Here is a 19,950-nt window from a genome sequence, read left to right as displayed (position 1 = left end):
CCACATCAACTACAAACCCAAACAAATGCTCAAAACTGTGAATGACTAAAATAATGAATATGTTCTGTCATTATTTGAATGTTTCTAGGCAACCGAGGCTAGGAGGCTAAAGAATTGAGCTTCAAATCAATGTTTTGGGTCAGTCAGTGCAGGTCTGGAGTTTACAGTTTGTAGTGGGTGGGCTTGCTTCAGCAGCTCAAGAGACACTCTGCCTCTGAGCCTCGGCTGATCTCTTTGTTTCTCAAGGTCTTGGCATGTTGGCACAGAGGCTCCATGAGCCCACAGAGTAACCATGGCAACGTGAAAATAGATTACAGATGTATTAAAAAAAACAGATGTCAAAGAGATATAAAGGAAGGTAGAAGGATGGAGGCGAAAGAGTGGGACAGAGACAAAACTCATCAAGAGCTGCAGTACATTCTTCTGACAAGGAGGTAGAAAGGGGATGGGATGGATAGTGTGAAATGAGCATATATTACCACTGAAAAAGAGGGGAGAGAGGGAGAGAGAGAGAGATCAGGTGAAGAGTAAAAGATAGAAAGTGAAGTAACAAAAAAAAAGAAAGAAAGAACTGGTATAAGCAATCGTTGTAAGCAGCACTCCCAGTTACCAGCTCTTGCCAAGTTGCATAGAAAATTAAAAAGACAACAGATGAACATCCGGGTGGTGTAGTGGTTAGCGCTGTCGCCTCACAGCAAGAAGGTCCAGGTTCGAGCCCCGTGGCCGGCGAGGGCCTTTCTGTTCTCCCCATGTCCGCGTGGGTTTCCTCCGGGTGCTCCGGTTTCCCCCACAGTCCAAAGACATGCAGGTTAGGTTAACTGGTGACTCTAAATTGACCGTAGGTGTGAATGTGAGTGTGAATGGTTGTCTGTGTCTATGTGTCAGCCCTGTGATGACCTGGCGACTTGTCCAGGGTGTACCCCGCCTTTCGCCCGTAGTCAGCTGGGATAGGCTCCAGCTCACCTGCGACCCTGTAGAACAGGATAAAGCAGCTAGAGATGAGACAACATATTTGGCAATTCTGTCCCTTTAAACACAGTGCACCTCACAGCAAAAAGGTCCTTGGCCCAGTGGCTGATGACGGCCTTCCTGCGTGGAGTTTGCATGTTCTCCCTGTGTCTGCGTCGGTTTCCTCTGGGTGCTCCGTTTTCCCCCAAAGACATGCAGGTTAGGTTAACTGGTGACTCTAAATTGAGCGTAGGTGTGAATGTGAGTGTGAATGGTTGTCTGTGTCTATGTGTCAGCCCTGTGATGACCTGGCAATTTGTCCAGGGTGTACCCCGCCTTTCGCCCGTAGTCAGCTGGGATAGGCTCCAGCTTGCCTGTGACCCTGTAGAACAGGATAAAGCGGCTAGAGATAATGAGATAAGATGAACATCCTGTTGAAGTTTTGTGCTCACAGCTCATTTCTAACACTCTCAAATGTCTGCTGAAATCTGACTGGCTGATGGTGGTATTGTTGTAAAGTAATCAGTTAATCATTATACTGTATATTCATCACTGTATACATATCCAAGATAACTCGATCAGACTTGCACTTCCTGACAAACAACTATTTAAATCGATCCTTGCCCGCTACAGATGATCATACCCCAAACTTTGCACCTTTGACCTCATCAGAATCTTGAACATGGCTTTTAGGTTTCATGAGTTACAGCTATTTAAGTAAACCAAGCTCTCCTCCACTAGGATCGATTGGAATATGGTGGCCATTTTGTTTACATATGTAATATAAATTTACACAAAATTCAAAATGGACCAAACAGCAATATTTTACAGCTTGAACCCATTAATCATTGACTATAGACCTTATTTAAAAAAAAAATGCCCGTTTTTCATTTTGAATACAGAAGTAATGCCTGCCAGTGGCCAATCTGTGTGAGGCTGCGGAGGTTACTAGAGGGTGCTTACATGGCCAGGATTCATGATGATAGCTCAGTGTTAACCCTCTCAAATGCTTGCTGAAATCTGACTGGCCAATGGTGACCCTGTTTTCCTCACCAGATCCACAAGAGCACACAAACACTGCATAATCAATGAAACACACATACAAACACTTTCTGGTCAAGTTCATGGCATGTGGCCACCAAAAATAATTTGACCTGAACTTGAAGGTCACTGCAAGCAGGTCATAATAGTACAGTTCTCAAAGTAATCTATCCTCTCTTCTTTCACCTCTCCGAGTCAGCAGACGCTAAGCTTTTCTCTGTCCAGTCATCTGTCCTTCATTTATTCATCGGCTTGCAGTTCACATGTCAAATCTCACACCAGTCTGCCAGTTCATCAAAACCGCTCCTCTCTTAAAGGAACAGTCCACCGTACTTCCATAATGAAATATGTTCTTCTCTGAATTGAGACGAGCTGCTCCGTACCTCTCCGAGCTTTGCGCGACCTCCCAGTCAGTCAGACGCGCTGTTACTCCTGTTAGCAATGTAGCTAGGCTCAGCATGGCCAATGGTATTTTTTGGGGTTGTAGTTAGATGCGACCAAACTCTTCCACGTTTTTCCTGTTTACATAGGTTTATATGACCAGTGACATGAAACAAGTTCAGTTACACAAATTGAAACGTGGCGATTTTCTATGCTATGGAAAGTCCACACTATAATGACAGGCGTACTAACACCTTCTGCGCGCTTCGACAGCGCATTGATACCTTCACTCCTCTTCGGGCACGGCCAGGCGGGCGAATGCCCTGGTCCGTCCGCCCTGTCTAAAAAAATAGTACAACTCGAGCCCCATGGTAAAATTGGGACTTTGTCATTTTTCCGCATGAGGCCCATGGTAAAACCACACTTCCAGGAGGGGCTGCCGTCTGCCTCCCAAGCCAGCCGAGAGCGCTCCTCGTCGGGCACGGCCAGGCGGGCGAATGCCCTGGTCCATCTGCCCTGTCTAAAAAAAAAAAAAATGGTACAACTCCGAGTGAAGGTATCAATGCGCTGTCGAAGCGCGCAGAAGGTGTTAGTACGCCTGTCATTATAGTGCGGACTTTCCATAGCATAGAAAATCGCCACGTTTCAATTTGTGTAACTGAACTTTGTTTCATGTCACTGGTCATATAAACCTATGTAAACAGGAAAAACGCGGAAGAGTTTGGTCGCATCTAACTACAGCCCCAAAAAATACCATTGGCTATACTGAGCCTAGCTACATTGCTAACAGGAGTGACAGCGCGTCTGACTGACTGGGAGGTCGCACAAAGCTCGGAGAGGTACGGATCAGCTCGTCTCAATTCAGAGAAGAACATATTTCATTATGGAAGTACGGTGGACTGTTCCTTTAACATAATAAAGGAGAGCCTGAGCACAACAGAAAGCAATGCTGTTTCCACTTTATGGGCACAAAATTGATTGAATACTTGTAGTAGTTTTTTTTTTTTTGGGTTAAAGACAACAGAGGAGCAGAGATTCTTCATGGTACATCCTCCAATCTCTTCAGAGGGACTGACCTTATGAATAAAAGATAAACACAGACTTCAGGCAGCCAGAAAATCTGTCAGCCATTTTTCCTGGTATTATGCTGCTGGAGTGTGATTGTGAGACCTTGAGTGCAGACGCATCAAGCACGACGTGCATGGCCAAATGGACATATGCCCTCATGAACAGACTGGCACCTTACTACATTCATGACAGCTCATTATTCATTGGAATGATCCTCCAATCCTCTAGTGGCTTTCACTGCCTTCTATCAGGCCCTCCTCTACCCGAGCAAACTCGGGATCAGAATCCCTGCAGCTTTCTTGTTTTGCTGCTGAAATGAGTCATGTGTGACCTACTTGCCTATATCTCAGCTATCTACATGACACAATCAAGAGTTTACAATGAAAAAGTTTGGCTTTTGTTTTCAATGGAAAGCAATCAAGCCTCCAATGAATCAGACAATCAGGATGCCAAATCAAATCAAACTCTAAAGACTTATTGTGTTTACCATTCCAGGCCAAAGATGCCATATAGCATAGTGTCCTCAGTCCTGGGGCCCTCCAGCACAAATATGCTGCGTAAAACATTGAAGTGAAACTCATAGTCAGGCAGCGAGCAGACGAGCCGAGCCTTCAGGAAGGACGTCCACTTCTTTTGCAGCGTCAAGCGACCACCTCTGTCGCTCTGCAGGAGAAGAGAATAGAGAATGGGGGAAACACAGTCTGACGGGATGCACTTATTACAGAATGCTACTCCAAGCCTTAAAAATAATAATAATAATAATAATAATAATAATAATTTTTAAAAGACTTTGCAAAAGCAGACTATTTAGACCCAAGTAAATAATATGGGTTGTGTTTAGTATTACAGTGGGGGAAACAAGTATTCAATACATCAGCTACTTTTCTATTAAACACATTTCCACTGCAGCTATTCACATGAAATGTTGATCAGACATCGGTATTCACGCAATACAGCTACACCGAAAATTAAATCGTAATATTGCAATCTAATAAAATGGAATGACACAGAAAAAAGTATTGAATACGCTAGCTCAGGGGTTTTCAAAGTGTGGGAGAGTGAGCCCCCCCTCGGAGAGCAAATAAACAACAGCGCCCCCCCCCCTTACAATTTTTGTTGTTGCTATACTTAATGTTCCATTCGTATTTTTAAAAAAATGGTTGTTGTACACATTATTTTTTTCTTTTTCACATTTTAAACATCTGTGCTTTTTAAAACATCTTGTTTTACACATTTTAAACATCCCATAGCATCGTTAGCTAGCACCTCTTGGCAGACAACACACTGTGGCAGTGGAGCATCTTCAGATCCAGTCCATGAAAATCCAAACTTTAAATAATCGTGGTCATACTTCCTTCTTTTTCCAGTCCCCCCAGGATTCCGCGGGCCTTTTTTGTGATTGTTGTGGGCTAAAATGTCTGATGTTGCGGGGGGTTTTCCAAAAAAATTGCGATGAAAGTTGCGGTGTTTTTTAGGTTTTTGTTGCGATTACATTGCGGGAGGAAGTGAAAGTTGCAAGAAATTGTTGCAATTTTCTCTTTTTGTGATTAAAACTGAGTGATATGTTAAATATTAAGTTATTACTGAAAAACTATTGATTAAAAAAACAAAGAGAAATGGTCCTATAAACAACTTTACCAATATAAAAGATTACCAGGACTACAAAAATGCAGAAAAATAGGCTTTACTTATCCAAATGCACCTGTTGGTTCAAAAGTTAAAGTGCATAGAACCTCACAGCACAACATGAAGTTACCTTCAAAATATAATATAAATGCCTCAGCTGTGAGTGCAGGCAGTCTCTCCTGAAGACTAAATTAAACAATAATTATAAACTAATAAAATAAATGGCTCAGGCTTCATAGAAGAAAAAAAACAATTTGAACAGAATCTCACCGTATGATGCTGAAGCTACCTAAACAATGGAAAATAAAATACCATTTTGGCAAAAATGTTGGCATCCATTAACTTCTTGTATTAAGTAAAATAAAATAAAATGCACACAGTCCTTCACTGTAAACATAACACACTTTCAGTGTTGCCAGATACTGCTGACGTTTTCCAGTCCAAAATATGTTCAAAACCCGCCAAAATGCACTTGAAATCGTCCAATCTGGCAACACAACGCGCATGCTGCTTCTCTTGAACACACGGAAGTAAGGCGGAAGGTAGTCTGTCGACGTCACCTCAAGACGACGCCAACGATTGGTCAAATTTGCGGGAAAGTTGCGGTGATTGGATATAATTGCAACACTGCCCTGAATTCGCGGGGATTGGTTGAATTTGCGCTGAAGTTGCAAATCGCAACATCCTGGAGGCTCTGTTTTTTTGCTTGGCCCAGACTTTGTCTCCTCACTCACTGTAGCTTTAGGCACTAAAAACCGATCCATTTTGTCTCTCACGTTGCGCCCCCCCTGAAGAACTCTGGCGCCCCCCGGGGGGGCGCGCCCCACATTTTGAAAAGCCCTGCGCTAGCTGAAATTTATTTAATATTTAGTGGAGAAGTCTCTTTGTCTGTAACGAAAGCTTCAAGATGCTTCTTTATATGGCAACGTCTTTATATGAAATGGCGAATCACGATCTTCAGTTCATTGGGTTTAAGGTGGTGATTAATTGGGCCTTTCCAACACCTTTATTTTCTTCCTAAGGAACCAGTTGAGAGTCTCCTTTGCAAGATGTTTTGGATTGGTGCCTTGCTAGAAAGTCCACCCACATCTCATCCTCATCCTACTGAATAGTAACAGATTCTTCAAGAATTTTCCAGTACATGACCCCATTAATTTTCCTTTCAATAATTTGGATTGTGTTGGTCCCAGAAGGAGAGAAACAGCCCCATACTATGCTGCTTCCACCTCTGAACTTTATAGTAGGTATGATATTTTAGAGTCATGTACAGAGCCAAACATGGCATTTTGAAAAGTTTGATTCTTTTTTTTTTTGCATCATCTAACCACACTACATTCTCCCAGTAATCTACACGCTTCTCCAAACGTTCTGTAGCAAACTTCAAACAAAGCTTTAACATGCCTTTTCTTCAGTCATGAAGTATTTGGGGTGATTGAGAATGGATGCCATGGCTGTGGAGTGCATTACCTATTGTTTCCTCTGTGACAGCTGTACCCACTGCTTCCAGCACTTTCTAGAGCTCTTTTTGAGTGGACCTTAGCTCTTGTGCTGCTTTTCCACTACAAACGCGGCTGAGTTGGGCTGAGCCGTGCCGTGCTGAGTTGGGCTGAGTCGAGCTGAGTGGGGCTGTTGGAGTTGCATTTCGACTACAACCGCACTGAACCGTGCTGGCTGGAAGTGGGTGGACACATTGGGTGGAGTTAGCGAAAGTGGGTGGACGTCACGTGATATCGTTAAGCGGCGCAAACAGTGACATCAGTGATCTTTTAAGTGGTAGTCTCACGACCCGGATAGTAAACAATAAACATGGAGGACATGGAGTCGTTAGTGTTGCTGGTCTTGGTGCTGTGGCTTGTTGTCACCGACAACGCCAACAGATACTGGCAAGAGCGTATAGATGAGGCGAGGCGCATAAGGCTTCAGAAATTCTCGTAATTCGTAATTCTTCTTCTTCCGGGTTTACAGTGTTTACAGATCCCAGCGTGCTCATGGGGCGTGTGTGGGCATGTGAGGACACTCCTCCTCATCAATCAGTGCACAGGGGAGTGTCTGCTCACGCCCCCAGCCTCACTCGGCTCGGTTTGGCTCGCTTCAGCCCTACTCCAAAACCGTGCAAGTTTTGGGTGCTAAGCAGGGCTGAAGCGAGCCGAGTCGTGCTGTTCTAAGGTAGTCGAAACGCGAGCCGTGTTGGGCTGAAGTGAGCTGAAGCGAGCTGAAGTGAGCTGAAAAAGGGTAGTGGAAAAGGGCCATTGGACTACCCTTCTGACTAACAATCTGACTGTCCAGTCAGAAATCTTGCAAGTAGCTCCTGTGCATGACTGGTTGATGGTTAAATGATGTTCCTTCCATTTGCAGATAATGGTCATGATGGTGCTTACAAGGAGTTGAGAAAAACCATCTGTAACCAGTAGCATTGCTCTGCTGCTCAACAATCTTGCTGTGAAGGTCTTGGGAGAACGTTTTACTTCTACACATCATGAGATATTTCTTGCATGACAGCTCAGTGCCAAACAATTTCTTTACTTGCATTCAAAAGTGGGTTCCCCTTTTTCAAAGAGTGGAAGTACCATACTTTCCAATTCTACCAACTGATACAGTAGTCTACCGCTTTTCACTGGTGAATACCACCTACTGCTTTTCGTACTAAAAACTACCACATTACAACAATCACTGAACACTTGGATTCACTCTTCTGATCTTGCTTCAGCTGTTTTCGGCACAAGGAATACAAGTATGTAGCGTCAAATAGTCATATTAAGTGAAGCCAATGGAACGGCACAATAATGATGTTGAATATAAATTGTATCGCTCCATCATGCCATTCATTGCATTACATTACATTAATGTCATTTAGCAGACGCTCTTATCTAGAGTGACGTACAACATACTCAGAGTAGCCTGAGGAGCAGTTGGGGGTTAGGCGCCTTGCTCAAGGGCATTTTAGCCATTCCTGCTGGTCCAGAGAATTGAACCGGTCACCTTTTGGTTCTAAAGCTGCTTCTCAAACCATTAGGCCATGGTTTCCTCCAATGTTTTCACATGACGTCACAGAGTCAGGGATTCCCTAGTGGCGGCCATCTTGCGGGTCAAGCTTACCGTACGGGTGACTGAGCACACATTGTAACACGCGAGTACAAAGTCTTCAAAAGAACCCAAGCAGGCTATTTAAAGCTAGCAATGGTGCACACCTGTTGTATTCACGGCTGTCGTAATAGGTCAAATGATGAAGTCATGCAGAGCTTTTATGGAATTCCCACTGTACGGGAGCACGAAGGTGAGCAAACAAAGAAACTCAGCATACAAAGGAGAAATCTATGGCTTGCGAGAATCAACCGCGAGGATTATCAGCCTTCCAAACACAGCAAAGTCTGCTCCGATCATTTTATAAGTGGTAAGTTGTTTAAATAAACAATCAATTCTGTTTGTTTGTTTTTGGAAACCAAAACATCATGTAAACAATCTCTGGAGAATGCCTAACTGGAACCGCTGAGTGTATGTTTACATTGTAATGTACACTTAATATCGCTCGTTTGTCACGTTTCTATTTGAAACTTGTCACTTCACTCACACAAGGGTCATTTTTGAAAAACATTTTAGGTCTATTCTGTATGATTTGATTTGTGTTTGGGATGCAAACAGCGCGCCTTTTGGCGGATGCCGCCTGAATCGCGCAGATCCAATTTTTTTTTTTTTTTTAGAGGGGGCATTGGAGTGTCTGATTATAATTTCAAAGTAAATTCTGTATTAAAATGACTAAATAAGCAAATCCATTACAGTCCATGAAACAGGAAGTATAAGGATGAGGAAAAAAAACAGTTTAAATCGCAAAGCTGTGCACATTTGCGCAGTCCTGCACACCGCTCGGGCTGCGCAAATGTGTGCAGCTTTGCGATTTAAACTTTTTTTCTCATCCTTATACTTCCTGTTTCATGGACTGTAATGGATTTGCTTATTTAGTCATTTTAATACAGAATTTACTTTGAAATTATAATCAGACACTCCAACGCCCCCCCTAAAAAAAAAAAATCGGATCTGTGCAATTCAGCCGTGAAAAAGGCGGCATCCGCCAAAATGCGCACTGTGAATATATAAAGTTGTATATATCAGACAGCCTTTAAAGTTTAATGAAGTCAGTTTCAGGCTTTGGAGCAGGCTTTGGCAGTTTCAGGCTTTGGCAGCCCTGCATAGTCACTTGAAAATGCCTCTTTGTCCACTTCGTAGGGGCCAATTCCCCCAATCAAGGCCAGTTTGGCTGCATACCGTTGTCGTGAGATGTCGTCTAATGTATCTATATACTTCTGTTTGCTTGATTTTGCCGACATTGATCTTTATTTCAGAAAACTGACTATATAACTTCATAAATTTGTCCGAGATAACGTAGCCGGTAATGGCGATGGTCCGTTTTGTTTGCCCCACAAGATGGCAGCTGGAGGGCGTTCCCCGGAATGCCGTGACGTCAGTGAAAACTATCTATATAGCGGGGGGGGAGAGGCCATTCCACTGGTTCTCATTATGGTTCTAGCCAATCGGCAATTAGCTCACATATTACAACAAATTGCACCACTATTTGTAAAAACCAAACACACACTGGTGATCACAAACAATGAAAACTCAGAAAAAAAAACCCACACACACAAAAAAAAAAAAAAATTCACTATGACAACAAGTTCAAGGTGACTTGGTCATCCAGCATTAAAGCACTGAGGCAAGGTGAGAAGCATACATTTTGTGAAGTATGTCGGTCTGATTTCCCAATCAATTGTTCTTCAAATGTGGCACCAAGAATATTGGAGAATGCACCATTTTACATCGTTTTCCCAAAAAAATTTTTCCAGGAGAGCATGCCCCCCCCCCCGAAAGGTACGATAGTGTCACACAACCTGATCTACCGCTTTTCATTCTCTGGGGTTGGCAAGTATGAAGTACTAACCTACCAACATGCACAGACCCATCAGATTCTAATTAGCACAGGTAAGAGAACTAGTTAGTTAGGTTTCTTACTGTGTTCAGTACTTTTTTCCTGTCTCATTCCACTTTATTGCACATAATGTTTTTATGGATTTGAATAATAGTTTCTTTTTATGTGTACTTTTATTGCTTTAACACCAAGGTCTGTACAGCATTTGAATACTTTTCACTGTACTTTTAGCACTAAATATTTAATAGGCATTTACAGTTTCTTCTATTTGGTTTCCCCAAATAAATCATACTGTATATATCGAGCTTGATGACCTGCAAACATCAGGTTTATCATGAATACATGAAACTTTTAGCACAACCCTAACAAAGCCATCATTAAAGATAAGCCTGCTATTATTATACAAGAAAGCTCAACATTATTATTACATTATAATTCTATTATAGAAAACTAAAGACGGAGGTCAAATGCACAAATACTGCAAAGTCAAGCATGAATCACTTATTTGCTCTTGGCAGTGTCACTTTATTCTGCTGCAAGTGTGATCATGTGAAATTAGAGCAGGTTGGACTGGGTGGGAAAAGATATTGTACATACTGTGGGTTGGATTTAGCAAATTTCATTTACACCCTGCCTCCCTAGAGGTAAACAGCTCTTAATGGACACTACACCAAATGCCTGTGCATGCAGTTTTCTCCCAGCTGGGCACCTCCCCTGAGCTAGTGTGTTCAAACAAGCCCAGTACACTCATGAGCTATACTGAAGTACACTAGACCGGATACCCTGTACTATAAACAGCTGGACGTGAAGAGACACTGCAGTTGCAGTAATCATCAGCTGAGCCTTTCTGAATCTCCATCGAAATAATATCCTCATCAAAAAACGGGTGTTCCCCCACCTCACAAATGCGCACGCCAAGTAAAAAATATTTTTAATGCAGTTAAATGTTTAATGCTGGAAAAAAGTCCAATCATGCACAGGTATCCTCATTAGGAATTAATGAAGAGAATATTAAAGAAGAAACGTGTTTTTCAGATGCATGTGTATTCAGATGGTCGGTAATAGACTAATGTGAAGAACCTTAGTTTGTGTGTGTGCGTGCAGTGTATTTTGCTGCTAGCATGAAGGTAATGAAGGATAATCTTCTCATTAAAAGTGATCCTGCTGTGTAGACTGGCAAAGAGAGATCACAAGTCTGTGCACAGTCCACACAGTTTAATATACATGCAGCACTACTGCAAGACTCACTACATTAAAGACGTATATACAGTACCAGTCAAAAGTTTGAACACAGCTTCTAATTCAATGTTTTTTTCTTTCATTTTTTTTTAAATTAACACACACCTCATGTCTTAAAGTAATGATGGATGTTGCTTCGCTTTACTTAGCTGAGCAGTTCTTGACATAATATGGATTACTACAGTTATGGAATAGGGCTATTTACAGTAGGTTTATTATTTACTATTTGATCTCAGACACATTAAGAAGGCAAAAAATTGCACTAATTAACTTTTGACGAGGCACAACTGTTAACTGAAAAGCATTCCAGGTGACTACCTCATGAAGCTGGTTAAGATAATGCCGATAGTGTGTAAAGTGTCAAGGTAAACGGTGACCACTGTGAAGAATCTAAAATATGAAACCTACTTTTAACAATTTTTGTTTACCTCATAATTCCATATGGGGCGGCACGGTGGTGTAGTGGTTAGCGCTGTCGCCTCACAGCAAGAAGGTCCGGGTTCGAGCCCCGTGGCTGGCGAGGGCCTTTCTGTGCGGAGTTTGCATGTTCTCCCCGTGTCCGCGTGGGTTTCCTCCGGGTGCTCTGGTTTCCCCCACAGTCCAAAGACATGCAGGTTAGGTTAACTGGTGACTCTAAATTGAGCGTAGGTGTGAATGTGAGTGTGAATGGTCGTCTGTGTCTATGTGTCAGCCCTGTGATGACCTGGTGACCTGTCCAGGGTGTACCCCGCCTTTCGCCCGTAGTCAGCTGGGATAGGCTCCAGCTTGCCTGCGACCCTGTTGGACAGGATAAAGTGGCTAGAGATAATGAGATAATTCCATATACGTTCCATGTGTTATTTCATAGTTTTGATATATTCAGTGTTGTTCTACAATGTAGCAAATAGTCAAAATACAGAAAACCCTATGAACGAGTCGGTGCGTCCAAACTTTTGACTGATACTGTACATGTCTTAATTAACTGCAGTTCACGGATCAATCAGCAGCCTACTGGTACTACTGTTAAACAGGCTTAGAACAATGTTTCAGTCTGAATCTTTTGCAGTCAGTGAAAAGTCAGCCTCATTGGGGCCCCTCACTAAGTCTTCCATGAAATGTTAGATGGATTTCAGTTTAATGACAGAGTCAGTTGCCGTGACAGGTTATAGCAGGCTGATGGGATTTGCAGTTCACTGTAGACGCAACATTGAAAATGCAGTAAATAACTAGGCAAGTGCATCCTGACCTTGAACACAGTGCCAAACCTCTAATGGGAACCATCGCAGAACATCCTGGCTGAGTACACAGTCCTGGCTTTAATAAGCTTCTCCTGGGTGAGGAACATGTTCTACCTTACATCACACTGATTGCTGAGGATGGAGAGCAACAGTATGATAGATGAATACTTTCTTAAAAAGAAAGAACTGCAAAGCTGAGAATCACTGATCGTACTCCTGTATCATGAGAGCAATGAGCTTACAGTAATCCGAGACTGGCACTTTGAGTGGAGTGTGTGGGGGGAAAAGCAGCATGTGAGAGAGAGTGTCTTGGCAACTTCAGCTGCACTGATGTGAAAAATCTATTAAGGATCATGTTAAGCTGCAAAGAAAAGAGAACTAAAGAGGTCTCAGCTTTCTGCTGTGAAGAAAATGGTGTGCGCGCACACACACACAAACCGACGGGGTGGGGGAGTTGGGAACCCATATAATCCAGTAGGTGAGCTAAACTAACCAATAGTCTGTATGAATAATACTGCACGAAAAAAAGTAATAGAATTTTTATAAAAACTCAGACTTGCTCTCAGCAACTTTTTCATGACAAACATTGGTTACCATACCTGTTTTTGAACTAAAATCCACAGCTCGCTGTAATGCTCTCTTTCCTATAGTCGCTCTATAAAATGCTCCACTGCAACAGTGATTAAATGCGCACATTTTTACACAACCGCCTCCTCGGTTGGCGTCTACATGCTTTAAACAGATCATATGTTCACTGGTTTTACATGAAGGTGCTCCCAATTCATACAAGGAAAATGTAGGACGGAATCTCAAAGGCTGATGTAATTAAATTATTGATAACACTGATACTGCCAATAATAAAAATTATTTCAAAAGGAATGGAAAAGAGATTAACAGGGGATGATGTAATGTTTTTAAAACTGGGAATTGGAAGGGGCTGTAGCCCTTAAATTGATATATGAGAGCAAGAGAGAGAGCGCACAAATTCTCTACACCAAATATAAACAGCATTCTGGGACTTTATTTATGAATCGTGTATACACAGTTTTGTGCGTAAACAGTGGATTTCTACGTGCTGAACAGGATTCATCAATTATGCTTATGCAGGAGGATGTTCATATATTTCTGCACACTCTGGACCATACATATGCAAGAACCCCAGAGGTGAAGAAAAAAAATTAAAGTGCAATAGCAGGTAACCCTTATTATGCAGAGCTTCTAGATCACACACTGTCAGTCATATCCGCATAACTGTGAGAGGAATTACTGATTTCGGTGTTCATGAGACGCAGACAGATGACACAGATGGAATGTAAAGTAAAATCGCAAAAAAGAAACATTTAAAGATTGATCAGGATTATACCTTGTTTGAAGATTTTAGCTCATACAGCTTTGCAGAAGAATTTGCGGAAGGAATGTTTTTAGCAACACTGGAGGAGTGGATCATCAGTCGATTTCGTTTGCCCACTGCAGTTTTAGCTAATTTTTATTATAGGGCTTTTAACTATAGCTACATTTGAAAGAGAAATTGGAGACAGTCGTGGCATTTCTCAGCCAACTACAACTTGTGTATTAATTTATTAGACAGACAACTCATAAAAGTGCCAAATAAACCTTTTTTTGTTGTTGTTGCTCGAATTCATGCAACAGTATCTTTACTTCACTGTCAGTGACGTGAAGTTCATCTTCTTGGAGCTTTTGGCACGTTCCATGTCGAATGAAACAGGCAGCACCACAAGCAGCCTACCATGCTTTTAGTCGTTTACCATATATGACAATTTGAGGGTGTTTCTTTATGCAAATGAGTGTTCTTTATGCATGGATCTTACGTACAGGTTTAGTACATGTTCTGGACACAATTTGATAAATGAGACCCCTAGTGACCAAGGATTATTTAAGCGAATCAAACATGGTATTAATTGACTGTGTATGAAATGCATCATATTTGCAACCATATGAAGATGTGTTCAAAGGTAAAATGTTTTTTTGAACTTTATTTGACGCCTCTGTAATGGGACAGCAGGGGACTACAGACTAATAATGTGCACTGAGAACAGGAGTGGCTCATGTTGTACCTTACACACGCGGGCCACACGGGCCACCCTGCTGTAGCTGGAGTACAGGCTGTGTTCCTGACTCTTCTCCGTGAAGAAGAAATAGATTTTATCGTCATCTCCGACAGAGCTATTCACACTCTCCTTCACCAGCGCCGACTCCACAAAATCAGCCTCTGCACAAGACCGAACATTTCTCTATTAATATGATGTGTATTCAGTGTAGAGAAAATGACCTTAATTCCCACTGGAGAAACTTATGGAAAACATCACTATGGAAATCCAGGGAAAGCATCAGTCTATAAATACACTGATGATAACTGCAGAGCAGATGCATTTTCCATATTATGTAATGCACTAACCATAAAGCCAACGAGTCGGGGCTTCCTCAGTTTTCAGCGTGGGGTTTGGAGAGTTCCTCCGAATGTCTGGAGAACTCCAGAACTCATACTGAGAAGCCGTGTACATTTGACCATCTGAGAAAAAGAATATGATCATTATGCACGAAAGGTTTATGACCATACAAGATACAACAGAAAAGATATTTTCACACCAGTAGTTATGTACTTGTACATAGTTACGAGCATACTATTACACAGTTACAGTATATCACAGTACTGTGCAAAAGTCTTAGGCACCCTATTTTTTTCATACAAACTTTGTTATAGATTTCTATTTTATGACTTCTGCATTATTGAGTCAGTACAAAACCATTCTAGAGCTCCAAACATTTGTTTTCCAGCACAAAATTAAATGTTACAGGAAAAAAAAAGTTTGTATCTGAGCAGCATATTACACAAGAGACCGCTTTTCAGATTAAAAAAGAAAACATAATGAAGGCTACTGGGTTTTGGTGCAAAATTAAGAAGCAAGTGTGACAAAGTGTCCAGAAGAACTGTGGCTGGTTCTGCAAGATGCTCAGTAAAACCTACAGCTCATTTCCTTATAACACTGCACTCACTGTACCTGAGACTACTGGGGGTTTGTTTTGTTTTTTAAAGCAAGGGGTCGTCTCACACCAAATATTGACTTTGTTTCATTTATTATGGCTTACTGATGTTTATAGTATTTTTTCAATGTTGAAACATTCCATTTCATTCTTTTTTTAAGCCATTTTTGGTCGACAGCATTTCTTTACATGCGCCTAAGACTTTTGCACAGTACTGTATATAATATTATTTATTAGTAATAAGTTATTCTATGAAAGTCAAGTTTATAGAAGTAAAGTCAAGTCACTGGTGTTGCTCCAGGTTTCTCTCTTTTGGTTGTGAAAATGACAGCCGCTCATATAATTACTGTACTATGTAATTTATACCCAGCTCCAGATTACTTTTGTTTAAAATGTAAATACTGGAATAAATCTTTATCTAATAATCGTTTGATAAACCATTAAAAGATAATCTGGTCATTCATTTTTCAGTTTCAACTACTGCTGATTACGAACTAATCCCACGTAGGAAGTGAAATATAAAACAATTGGGCAAAAATTGAACAGCCTGCACTACAGATTCATTTTAACAGCCAACCTTTTTCATTAGCAGCTTTACTACTATTAACTAATTTCCATAAAACAAAATTACTTGTCCCTGTTGCTATAGTTACAGCTCCACTTCACAAACTGGCATAGACAATTTGTGGTTATCTCCTAACGGTGAGAATGTAGGGTTACATGAAGTCATTACAGTGTTTATATATTTAAAAAAAAAAAACTGGTGCTCATTATTTCTTTACCAATAAGCAGGCCTGTGTAACCTTTAGCAGGGTCATAAGGGCACCTTTCTCGACCTTCCTCAAACACAGAAGACATTTTAAACTCTCCACTATCCTGCAAAAACATGGGAGAAAACGGACACACAAAACAATTTATAAATCTAAAAAAAAAAAAAAAAGTAAATCTATAAAGACACATGCAAGCATCAAACAAAAATATGAAACTTAAAATGTGGACTTCAGTAGTTTTTCAATATTTTACTCACAATATATGCACACTGAGGGCTAAATGCATGAGTTCCACAAGTATATAAGTGGGTGCTGTTGAATCTCTGCAGGAATCGGATGTGGTTAAAACATTCAGTCTGTAATAGAGAATAAACGTGTTAATAAAGTGGAAAAGGTTCAAGAGACATTTATCTCCATGTGTCAGGATGATATTAACCTTGTTATCTTTCCCTTTGTTCAGACAGAGCCTTTTCTGGTCTTCAGGCGCCTCCCAGTCAATCTGCACGAGGAAAAGATTAACATGCTTATTTAAATCGGCAAAGTGACTTTCATTTGCCTAGAGATATCTACCTTCACCTTCCACTTTATTAGGAATACCCGTCGACCTGCTCATTCATGCAATTACCCAATCAGCCAATCACGTGCCAGCAGCACAATGCATAGTAATTAAGCACATACAAGTCAAACATCTGAAGGAGGAAAAATGTGATCTTAGTGACATTAACCGTGGCATGGTTCTGGTCCCAGACTGGGCTGGTTTGAGTATTTCAGAAACTGATGAACTTTTGGGATTTTCGAAACACAAACAGTCTTTATACAGAATGGTGTGAAAAACAAAAAACATCCAGTGATCGTGGCAGTTCTGCATGTGGTAATCTCAGAGGAGAACAGGTTTGAGCTGACAGTAAAGCTACGGTAACTCAGACAACGGAATACAGGTATTCCTAATAAAGTGAATGTACATGCTGTCTTTGGATTGTCCACTCACTCACTATATAGTGTTCACTACATTGAAGACTCACTAGGGGATAAGGGCAGACAGCTGCTGATGCATTTCGGACACTAGAGGGATCATACACTGCTACATGTTTATGTGCCGGATATTCGTAATTATTAGCTCTTACGTGTAAACAAACACCTCAACATGGACACCAATGTTATTATTTTTGGATAAGTACACATTGTAATTGAAATGTCTCTTCACAACAGTGAAATAAAAAATAAAATAATACTTTTAATAAAAGTTTTTTTTTTAATAAAAGTCTATAAATCAATCATGTGACAGGCTGCAATGTATGATGTCGACCAACGCAGCTTCTCTACACTACATTTCGATGTGCCGCGTGACGATTTTGTAGTGCGCTATACGGTGAATTAAATTTACAATTGAGAATTGTAACAGCACTACAAAATGCCAGACTCTCTCTACAGTGGAATATACTGTATGGTAGGTGAGTGGATGTTCTGAACACAGCACTTGTCAGTGTAATATTCTATTCTGACAGCAGAATATCTACAAGGCTGTTTTTCACTACACAGTGGTCTCATATAGGTGACAAAAATCTGTGACATGCTGGTGGGGAAAAACTCACTGTGAGACTGGAGCTGGAGATATTAGATGCCTTCAGGGCATACAGCGCTCCTCTAGCTCCCACATACAGCATACCTGGCTCCTCCTCCAGCAGCAGGGTACTGTAGTTCAGAGCAGAGCCACTGAAGCGTCTGCACCCCCACAGCTCTGACGCACGCACACACACACACACACACACACACACACACACACACACACACACACACACACACACACGCACACACGCACACGCACACACACACACACGTCATACTGAAGCCTCAAACTAGTATAATGTTCAAATTATTGATTTGGAGTTTGTACCACAGAGTGTACACAAAAAGTAGTAGGTACACGCTTTAAAAATGATTTTAAAAAAAAAAAGAGAAAGGGAAAAAAGCTGAGGCATTTGTTTCTAACTTATGGCTATGCGCAGACAGGGCAGCCCAGCCTCCATTTATACAGCACCATTTCTTTTGTCATAAGTGCATGATCATTCCTGCTCGTCTCAATTTGGTGTTTTGTGTTGACTCACCTTTTTTTTCCCTCATACTTTTTAATTAAAAGTGAATGCTATATGATGACTGGTGTTTCTCAATGGTATTCCTAGTCCCCGAGCTAATAACTAGTATGAGGATGCGTTTTTGATAAAGCACTTCCGTAGGTCTAACTGCTGTAAACGTAATTAAAAACTCGATAGTACAGTCCATATATAAAAGTGCAGTAATCTATGCAAATTATATGATTTGAAGCAGTCGAGGTTTACAAGTTTTTCAGGGATTTTCACAGATATAAAATTTCTTGTGTAAACGCTTGTATGAATGATTTACGAACAAAGCCCTTCGTATCCAACTTGATGAATGGGGGCTACTGTGGGTATAACAGTTAAGTAGACTGCTTACACTGCTCTTTATATAGAAAAACATTTTCATGGTGATGCCATGCTTCTGTGGTACTGTTTTTCCATTGATGCTGTATACCACGTAGCAACATGAACACCATGTGTGGGTGTCTCTGGAAGGAAGAGCTTTAGAGGCAGTAATAGGAAAGATTGTATGCTGCTTTAGGAATGTTTTAGCAATCAACTGGAGGGACACAGATGTCAAACAAAAGCCAGAGAGTGACAGAATAGAGTTAGTTTCAGAGAGAGAGAGAGAGTGTCATTGTGCTTTATGACTTCCTGCTGACGCTGCTCTCGATTTTACCTATGAATCACTTGATTATTCATGTTTGTCTCTTTCAGTAATGACAGTATTGTTTATATCTACAGAAAATACCAAAAAAGAAAAATAGGTCAACTATTTAAAACTACTGAAAAGTGCTGAAAGTTTTCAAAAGCACCTTGCCTTTACAAATTTCTGAATACTTTAATGCATCCAAATATATACATATACAAACACAAATCACATCCACAAATCCACACGCACGCACACAGCAGCACACTTGTGCAAAACACCTCAGACAAGTGAGTCAGCAACACAATCTCCAACCAGCGCCCAGCGATTCAAAGTACACCACTATCATATCACAGCACATAGGCAGAGACTAGACATGTGATCTGTCTCAATTCCTTCCTTCTTTACCATACAGTGCATTATTTATGGTGCAGACATTCTGTAACCTGTGGACAAAATTTTACTCCAAGGATAGTTCACTACATTATTACCCATAGTACACCATAAATCATACCTGTCAACTTTGAGGTTTGAAAAAAAGGGATATTTCCCAGATTTTTAACTCAAAATAAGGGAAAATTTCGGAAAGTCATACCCTTCACCAAAAGTGGGTGTGTAGTTGAATGGGGGGCAATTTTCTATCTAGTATTTGTGATTTCCTGGACTCTAGTGCATGTTGGTGATAGCCAAGACCCAAACTCAATATGCTTATAGTTTATAGAGTGCATTTGTGAATAAACTATACATTTATTTTTATTTGCTTTCAGTGGTACCAGTTATTTCCCAAATTAAGGGCTAAAATACGTATCTTATGTTAAAATAAGAAAGGTCATTATATAACCAGTCAATAAATTCAATTCCATTGCAATTTATTATGGTTTTACCATAATCATGGCCTCAGAACACTAGATAGATAGATAGATAGATAGATAGATAGATAGATAGATAGATAGATAGATAGATAGATAGATAGATAGATAGATAGACAGACAGA

General features: G+C 40.9%; 1 protein-coding gene across 4 annotated transcripts in view; it reads right to left on the bottom strand.

Annotated features, from left to right (window-relative positions):
- The window catches only part of sema4ga (sema domain, immunoglobulin domain (Ig), transmembrane domain (TM) and short cytoplasmic domain, (semaphorin) 4Ga), a 57,621-nt gene that overhangs the window by 13,224 nt on the left and 24,447 nt on the right, over positions 1 to 19,950 (bottom strand). For all 4 annotated transcript variants that reach the window (XR_009655058.1, XR_009655056.1, XR_009655057.1 and 1 more), the window contains 7 exons: positions 17,804 to 17,949; positions 16,648 to 16,710; positions 16,469 to 16,567; positions 16,224 to 16,317; positions 14,855 to 14,968; positions 14,514 to 14,668; positions 3,926 to 4,101 (listed from right to left, as the gene is read on the bottom strand). Coding sequence is in view for 1 of the 4 variants with exons in the window: in XM_060925755.1 (XP_060781738.1) it covers positions 3,926 to 4,101; positions 14,514 to 14,668; positions 14,855 to 14,968; positions 16,224 to 16,317; positions 16,469 to 16,567; positions 16,648 to 16,710; positions 17,804 to 17,949 (847 nt within the window). In the remaining 3 variants the exon portion in view is untranslated. The remainder of the gene's footprint in view (positions 1 to 3,925; positions 4,102 to 14,513; positions 14,669 to 14,854; positions 14,969 to 16,223; positions 16,318 to 16,468; positions 16,568 to 16,647; positions 16,711 to 17,803; positions 17,950 to 19,950) is intronic.

The sequence above is a fragment of the Neoarius graeffei genome, chromosome 7 (genome assembly GCF_027579695.1).
Source record: "Neoarius graeffei isolate fNeoGra1 chromosome 7, fNeoGra1.pri, whole genome shotgun sequence".
In the NCBI taxonomy this organism is placed as follows: Eukaryota; Metazoa; Chordata; class Actinopteri; order Siluriformes; family Ariidae; genus Neoarius; species Neoarius graeffei.
Note: the sequence above shows the minus strand (reverse complement) of the source record. Positions and strands in the feature narration are given on the sequence as shown.